This window comes from Eurypyga helias, unplaced genomic scaffold (genome assembly GCF_000690775.1).
Source record: "Eurypyga helias isolate BGI_N326 unplaced genomic scaffold, ASM69077v1 scaffold13718, whole genome shotgun sequence".
Classification (NCBI taxonomy): domain Eukaryota; kingdom Metazoa; phylum Chordata; class Aves; order Eurypygiformes; family Eurypygidae; genus Eurypyga; species Eurypyga helias.
In genome coordinates, this window is record NW_010266346.1 from 42,395 (window position 1) to 51,751 (window position 9,357).

Below are 9,357 nucleotides of genomic sequence, written 5' to 3' on the forward strand. Positions count from 1 at the left end.
AAGTATATCTATCTCAGACATCTCTGTGCTGTGGTTGTAATAAAAATGCAAACATTTAGATTGGCAGGCAGTGATAACTGAGGCTTTGATCTAGTGAACACTGATGTCCAAATGCAAATAACTTAAGCAACCTCATTAAGTAAACAAATTCAACATTCTAGCAACACCATCATGGACATTACTATGCATCCAAAATCTCCAAGATCAGCACTTCTTGCTAATTGATGAATTCTGACTTTACAGTGGTAATCACTCACTTCCCAAAAGGTCCACTGGGATATATAATCAACCACTAATTACAGTATGTTCACTGTAATACATACTAAAATGGATATCACATGACTGGTAGACTTATATGTAAGGAACTTTTATCTGAAAAACTCTTTTACTCCTAGTTAAGACCTTCACTTCATGATACAACATTTCTCACACTTCTAATCCACAAGAGAAAAAAGTGACATTTGCAAAGAATTCAGTCTTCTAATGAGAGAGAATCACATTTTGTTCTAAAAAGTGCATTTGCTTTATTGAGAGCAACTGCCAAATACCATAAAGAATGAATTTCTTTACATAAGCTTTGAATTTCTGTGATATTTGACCATATTCCATTAGGGTTTAGCTACAGGTATATATCAGATGAGGGGGGAAAAAAAAAATCATAGTGGTTTTAAGGCAATATTGTTATGGATAGTGCAATGAGATCCAGATACTTTAGGGAAAAGAATTATCAGCACAATCAAAAACTTATAGCTAAAAAAGTAAACAGCGGTAATGAGAGGCACCCTCCTGTGAAATTCATTCCGATAGTGATTTACTCTTACATTAACGCTGTCAGCTAAGGGGAATACAGGAAAGCCAACTAGTAACTTCTTCTCTGCAAAATGCATACAAACAGAATTCTAAACGCATGCCTCAAGCCAGCAGAAATTTGGATATTAAACAGAACATAAAGGATTGCTTTCAATTTATTTTGCTTAAGCTACATTAAAAGAAGACGGTCAAAGAAAGGTGAAAGGATAAAAAAACCTTTGGAGCTATTCATTAAATATCCAGATTCCTTCTGACTAAGCTCTCACATGCGATGTATGTATGTCTGCATAAGGGAAGAGACTGACAGACTGAGTACTTTTTTCAAACTTTTCCGGTTTTCTTTGTTTTTCCACAATGAGTCAGGGATAACACTCTCAGTCACATTTCCCCTACTCAGCAATAATATATGCATGCCCATTCCCACCCCAGGGATGCCACGAGAGAAGTTTCCCAAAGCACCAGTAATAACGTTATAGAATCATCCCCCTGCCTCCCTGTCGTACGTGAGGACTGTGCCGACTGACTGGCTTAACGTCTTGGCGCTGTGGTTCTTGCTGTGCCCGTGGTAAGAGAGAGGAGTATAAGCCAATGTGCTGACAACCATTTCATCATTTGCTCCCCAATAGGATCTCTGGCCTTTGTCTGGGGTAGGCAGTTTCAGATCTGTGGTGAAAAAACACGTTTCTTGACTTGGGCCGTCCAAAACAAAACCCAATCCATTTTTACAGGTGGCAACTTGAGTGACTTTTGCTGCTAGCGCAGGTGGTGTCAGCTATACTCCCCACCATATTCCCCTCCCACCTCTCATTAGTCTCCTGAGCCTGCAGGGTCACTCTGAAACTCCGCCATAAACAAGGGAGGACTTCAGTTCCTCCTCTATCTGCACAGGCCCAATTAAGGAGCATGATGGACAGAGATGCCCCTATACTGGAGACCGTTATGGGCCATGTGGGTGAAGGACCTGCTTTCACGTTTATTCTTTTTTCTCACCTCTTCTTGAATTTCAAGACTTTAAGAATTAAAAAAAAAAAGCACAATTATTTGCTTTGAACTGCCACTAAAAATAAGAAATTAAAATTTCAGGACCTGTACTAGAGACTTACATTCTGGTGAGCTCCTGGGGATTGATTAAAGCCATTTGAGGACATGGAAATGTGCCTACAAACACCGATGTGCTTTACTGATGGATGAACAAAAGGACAAATGCTCACTCTGGCATTCTGTGATAATAGCAGTATGGGGCATAATGCAGAAATAATGTAATAACAATTTGGATGTATTTGTGGCTTTATTAAAATAAATATTTTCAATATCCTGCATAAAACTAAACATGGTTGCATGGTAGTCAAAATCTATATAATTATGTATCTATTGATGCCAGAAGAAGGTAAAAATTCCCATGAAGATATTGCAAACACCTCAAAATGTGCAAGTGTTCAAACCCTGGAAGTCTAGTATTGACAAGACACTTGGAAAAATAGATGGGGACATAATTATGCAAACTGGAATCTGCTTTTAGAATCACCAAAAAATTCCAGTTGTGATCCTGGGTTACAACACAGAGCACTATCAAAATCAACAGATAGTAAAATGTCTAATGTTTAAATATTTTACTGTGGGAGCAGAAAAGTCAAAAAGCAAGGAGAGACTAAACTCACTTTTTGTGAGGTTGCACACACCTGAATCAACTGATTCTTACTTTCTATCCTGAACTGCTGCTTCCTCATTTCAGATAAAAATAAGGCCATTGCAACAGGACAAGCCCCAACATCATTCTGTAGGCACAGCAAAAGCAGTGTCATGTTCTGAGAAATGTAATTTCCAATGGATGTTCACATTTCCCAGATTTTGAATCAAAATAGATTCTATAGGGGGAAAACTATGAAAGCAGTATAGAAGTTAGGGAACTTTGAAATCATCTAATCTATTTCTCAGCCCCAAGTAAAGCGGGCTACAGATTTAAACCACTTCCTGGCAGGTATTACTATACATTTTCAATGACTGATAATCCCCAGTCTTCCTTGGCAATGGATTACACTGCTATCTATACCTTTTGATGAGATTTCTTCCCCTCACATTTATCTTGCTCTTATTTAAGGCCATTCTTTTTGTCCGTTCAACTGTGTAGAAAGATCAGTCTATTCCTTCCCACTGCGGCTATCTCTTTAAATACTCTAAATTATTATGCATTCCCCTTTCTGCCTACTCTAGACCAAAAAATCCTAATTCCTTCTGTCTGCCCTGAATAGCCATGTTTCTCAGAACTTGTTTCACTCTTTTTGTTCTTTTTTGGGCCCTCTGAAACCAACGAAATGTACATAAAAATGAAAAGTTAGAGATGTCTGAATCTCACATAAAAGTAGATTTAAATAATTCTGTTTAAAACACCACCATTCTAACACCTCAGCTTCTATACAGCGCTTTCACTGGAAGATAGGCAAGCTGTTTACAAGGGAGGCGAGGCATACGCTCATCCTTACAGGCAGGGAAACTGAGGCACAGCTGAACGTCTCACTCAAGGCCATCAGGGACGCCTGCCCCAGACAAGAATGGAAACCTGTCAAGTTGCTTACTGAGCTGCTCTGTAACTTTACCGCATGTCACAACACATCACCTGAAGACAGCATGCCGAAACAGTTAAGGCTGTTGAGATTTTTAACTAGAGTATACATTATATTTTTATAGTTTATTTTTATAATTTCTTCTTTGTCTTTCTCTTTTAAGAGTCAGAGTCCATCCATTGATTCTTTTGAGGTATCAGACCTATATTTTGGGATTACACTCTACTGCTGCACCTACCTCCCAGTAACTTACTGACCAATTTGTGGCTAAACATTCTTTTCACAGACCATCCCACTCCTAAATTTTCTGCTGCGTAATCCTTTTCCTAAGCTTTGCTTCTGAAAGCAGTCCAAGTCCTGTAGTTCTCCCCAGGTTAAACTATAAAATTATCAGTTTTGCATTTTTTTCCATGTCACAGCATGACTGATGTTTTTATCCTTACGAATAGCCCCTTAAATAATCCATAAAACCTGTATCTGATGATCTTAATCCCTTGCTTGTAACCTCCTCTAGGCAAAGCTTAGTAAACCCCAGTAGGTTTCTAAGCTTGCAGTTTGCCAGTGAGGTTGGATGCATGTCAAGTTTTGTGATATTTCTACTGTAACTTCAGTAAAGCTTAAGGTGCCAGGAAGATTATGGATACCATATGAATCCACAGCCAAATTGACCTATAGCTTTTAGGAACACAAAATAAAAATTGAAGGAGCAGCAGTGTTTCCCACCTTGTCTGCTTTGCTCTATTAAAAAAAGCACATGAAAAGACTCAACTTTTCAGCATAACCTATGCTTTTACATCAGCATAAAAAGAAACATGAACCCTGAGGGTCTACAGGCAAGTAATGCCAAATGACAAGTTGCTGTAAAGGTAAACGTCTCATTTTCATTTCAGTCGAGTATTAAGAGCAGACTATCTGTGATTTATTTTACTGCTGAACAACAAACATTTGGCTACTGAACCTGGGTGTTTCCAGTGTACCTTATTTATCTACTCATCGTTCAGGCAGACAGGGAAATGCCTTTTCCATCTATTGGACGTTTTGAAGATTTCAAATATTTTCCAGTCAAAAAGAGAAAGAAAAAGCCCCCAGGGACATTTATTTGAGATGTAAAAGACTCAGTTTCAAGTCTGTGCCCTGATTTCCATCACAGACCTGGTTCTGAGTCTTCTGCATGCCAAATCAGTGCCTGAGAAAGGGACACAGACAGTAACTATAATAGAGGAGATGGAATTATCCACAGCACTTTGCTGCTTTTACCAGCCCAATGGCACAAACTGCTTTATTGCTGACGCAGTTAGCCAGGGGCATGTATTACTTTGTAGAAGTGCATCTCAGAGTATGGCAAAGGGGTTATGTCCCCTCTGTTCTATACCAGCACAGCTAGCAATGGCATGCTGAGATCAGCTGAATGCACAGGCAAGCTCGTGGTCGGCTTTCTCTGCTCTCACAGCCCACTGGGTAGGACCATCTGGCTCACAGGGCTTATTATCCAGTGTCACCTGCACTTCTGATAACTAAACTTTTATCAAGAAGAACTAGCACAGACTAGTCTGTGGGTCTTTGGGTCTTAATGTTCTACTCAGCAGGCACCAGCTCAAAACAGCTGTAAATTAAGCCGTTTTGATGGGTTTACTTCATGCTGAGGATGGCAGCCACACGGCCCAGGACTGTACACAGCACATGGGCACAAAGGCCATCAGCCAACTGAGCCATGGATGGGAGCTGGGGCCTAAGTACATTTCTGGCTAAACGGTTTAATGGAAATGGAAAACACCTATTAAAGTGACATGAAGCTGGAAACTGCTACTGCACAGCTACTACATTGTTTTTTCTCTAAATAAAAAGTGCAGGGTTGGTTTGCCTTTTTTTTTTTTTTAACTGCACTTTTTATTTAGAGAAAAAATAAAATCAAAGAAACTACAAACTCTCTATATAAAACATCCTTTTTCCAATGGCAAGTCTGTAACAGCAAAACTACCCATCTGATATGGAATTAGCTGAGAACTACGAGCTCCTCCAAAATTTTCTTATGCTCCAGAATAAACTCCAGAGGTTTTTTCCAGCAAAGCAGCTGGAGCTCCTAAAATATTTTGCACTCTAGTGGTTAGGAAAAGACATTTAGTAAATGAAATCTCTCATTCATATGTTTAAAGAAAACAGTCAGTTTGTGTTATGTTACTCTCTGCTCAAGTGTCACTACAGACCATGATGGTAAGTTTAAACTGATTGTTCTTTACAGTGTATTATTATCTTATGTACATATAGCTTGCTAAGGAATGGTTCTATTATTTGATTCATAAAACAGTGTAAAACTAATTAGTCCAAAGCTATAAAATAGCTGTAGTGTGCTTGAGTGAATGGTTAGTGAATACATAACATACAGGCAAAAACATTACTGTGGAAAATCAAGAACTACATGATCACTCACAGTATTCCAACAGCCAGAAGAATTCAAAACACAGGTAAGTATTAACAAGGTAAAAGCAAAGGAAAGGCAGAATGAAAGAATTCCAAGTACAAAGTCAAAGAAAGAATAATGACAATGAATAACAGCAAAATTATATTAAAAAAAAAATTGGCAGTTGCAGAAAATATGACACAACCTATCAAATTACAACACATCACTTTCATCAAAATACTATGTTGTACATAATTCAGTCATATGTAAGCACAATCTTTCGTTATCAAGACTCTGGCTCCTAGACCCTTTATTTAAGTGAGAAGATAATTTGCTGACTTACCTTCTTGCTGCACGCACATAATATATATGGTGAACAAGCAGAGACAGTGCTGCAGCTTCCATTTCCAGTGATAGCACCACATTTCACTCACATGAGACATCCTGTAGGGAAAAAACAAGAATTCAGAGAGCTTTACAACAAAATGCGGGGGCCCATCTGTGCTGTCAGTGAAGCCAGGCACATCTTTATTATTTAACAAATGCAATTATATAAAAATCTTTATTATAGCTTGAAGTTTCCTTTGCCTTGAAGCATACAAGACATTTAATGGCTTTTAACCATGTATCCCAAATGAGTGGTGCTCCATTACATTCCCATCTAATTTTATTCAACAAGCTAGCAACAAGCAACAGCAAGCAACAAGTAATGAAACACAACAAGCGTTATTTTGATCGACTCCTTCCCCTCCTGTTTGGCAATGATAACTGGCTTTTGTTCAGTAAGATATTATCCACTTATACTGGGAGAAAAATCTGTAACAGAATCCCTAAAATATTTCACAAGTCTATTCCCAGGAACAGTGTGTGAAGAACCACAAATGAATAGTCATGAAGAAACATCGATGAACACAAAGGTCTTCCAGGTAAATACATATTAAATACAGGGAGGGAAAAAAAAAAAAAGGTAGATATTTAGAATGGCCACCAGTGTGATTTATCAAGACAGAAATGTGAAAGAGGTAAGTGAAAGAAAGCACAGAGTTCAATATCAAAGCCAAAAAAAATTAAATTTCTTAAAACTGGGAAAATCGCCTTCCTTCTTCCTCACAGACATTGCTGTGAGCCCAACAGTGAAACCTGGGGGCAAATCAAAGCCCTTTCCCAGTAGCAGCTTCTGTTTCTTCCCAAAGTGGAGTTCTGTAATGTAGACAAGCCAAGCTCAATGCAGCAAGATAAACCTTTGTAAAGGAGCAACTAATGTTTCAGTTTTAAAAGTAGTAGTTCATCAAACCACTCCTGTGGGCGAGATGCCAATGGGCCCAGGTGAATGGCACTTCAAGAGACGGCTGCGATCAGCTTGGTTTCCCTTCAGTGCAGCATTACATAGCACAAGTATCTGATTACAAAAGAAGTCCAGTTCTTTATGGGCAGTTGTATCAAATCAGGAATCTGAAGCTGATTTATTTTTCTGAGATATTGTAAAGTCAAACTTAACAAGTGTTGAAGACAAGCACAGAAAACACTGGGCTCTGAAATACAAGAATCTCTTTGATGAAGCCAGACACACAAAATAACCAGATTATCAAACAATAGAATTATTGTCCTTCAACTTAATGACCCAAAAAACCCTATTAAAATCTCAGACAACAGAATGCTGAGTTTTGGGAACAGTTACTGTTCAACGCATATAATTCGTAAATACACCACGCCCTTAATATTCATTTAGAAAACTGACTTCGAACAGAAGTTCTTTTAAGACATGAAAACAGTTATATGCAGATGGAAACACATACAGCATGCCTATATACTCACAGAGTGGTGGAATGGAAATGCTGAGGATAACAGCATAACACAGCAGACATACAGAAGAATACTGCTGTTTCTATAGAAGAAAAGAGTTTGCACCTACTGCTGAGATAAATGCAAGCCTCCTGCATGACCTACCAATGCAAACCTGTAGAAGTGGTTGTGTTACTGGGTCTTGTTTGTTGGTTTGTTTTGAGCAAGCACAGTTAAAGTTATCAGACTAGGAAACAGTCACAAATAATTATCTATTAATTCAGAAGAAATGTGTTAGTTTTCAACACATTGATACATTTTCTGTATGTTATAGCAATCATTGCTTTTGATGTCTCTGTGAAATCAGCTGAAGTTCTTGCTCACTGAATAGCTGAAGAATCCCAGGCACAACTGTTGAGATACTCAAGGAAAAATAACATGACAAGCTTCTGCTGCCTAGGTCTGGAGTGACTCTACCCAGTCACATTGCCTTTAGTGCCTTTCTTAGAGAATCTGAGAATCTGCGTTAGTCAGAGAGCTGTTTAATTTGGCCAATCAATTTCAGTTAATGTTTACTGGCATTGCGGTAACACTTACAAGCCAGTACTCCCCCGTGTTAGTTGACAGTCTGTTTTCTCATCCTCGCTCTTGTAAAGAGCACAAGTCAAGAAAGATTTTGAGAATATGGATAATCAACAACCAGGCAGAGCATAAATAAGTGTGAAAAACAAGGCAGAAAGGAGTAAATATGAAGATTTTTCTCTGGGGAAAAAGGCTAGATAATTATACAAATGCTATAAAAAACATACAATTCTCCACCAAAGTAAACAAATACGTAAAAAATAGCAAACCTGTCTCCTCCACTTGCATTAGCTACTGCTGAAGGGCAAAACCCCAGTTTTCTTTACACCACATCATCTCAGTTGACAAGAAAGCAAGAGATTTCAAATTCAGACAAGAATGAGTGCGGAAGAAGCACACTACCAAAACGCTCCACTAATGCAGGCATCATGAGTCAGATCTGCTGCTTTTGGACAGGACTTTTGAAGATCTATATTTCAAAGCATAACCTCTAGCCGAGTGCTATGAGTGAGGAAGTCAGTTACTGACATGTTCTTGAGATCTTGCATACATAAAAAGCCATAATTCAGAAACCTTACCGCTCACAGCATTACACTGTCATGTGTGTAACACCCCTGTTCACACAAGTAGTTGTCTGGGATGGGAGCCAGCTAACATGTTCCCAACAAAAAGGATTCTTCCATACCAAAATCCATCCATGATATTTTTATCATGTGACATCCCAATTGGCAGACAATCACAAAAAGGAACCACAGCAACTGGTAAATACTTCCCAGGCATTAAAAAATCCACCTTAATAGCTGATATTATTCACCTGTTAATACCCACCATGTTTATATTTATTTTAATTTGTTGATTATTAGTGTTAATTAACATCTAAAACCAAATCCAAACAGTATATGAATAATTCAACAGAAAAATTAGAAAACAGTTCTGGGCTAGTTTATAGCTTATCAAGGGATGATACGGTACCCTGCTACAACAACACTAACTTAATGACCCAAGAGACCCCCTTTGGGCTTGTGTCCCTGTTTTAAATAGTATTAAAAGGATGTGTTCTCTCACTTAATATTCATCAATTACACAGAGAATGGCTATCAGTACAGCAATGTACTGAAACACACCAAGAGTCTAAGTAAGCAAAGCAGTCCATAACAAAGATCTCAGAACATATGTGGATTATTTCAGACTTTAACCCTGGCTACATTAAAATTGTTGAACACC

The 9,357-nt window shown here is 38.3% G+C and overlaps 1 protein-coding gene across 1 annotated transcript in view; it reads right to left on the reverse strand.

Moving 5' to 3' along the window:
- LOC104513623 (G-protein coupled receptor 126-like) overlaps positions 1-6,213 on the reverse strand; it is a gene marked incomplete at both ends in the record, with an annotated part of 44,950 nt that extends 38,737 nt beyond the window's left edge. The window contains one exon of the mRNA XM_010157042.1: positions 6,113-6,213. Within this exon, the coding sequence (XP_010155344.1) occupies positions 6,113-6,213 (101 nt within the window). The remainder of the gene's footprint in view (positions 1-6,112) is intronic.
- Between the last annotated feature and the right edge of the window lie 3,144 nt (positions 6,214-9,357).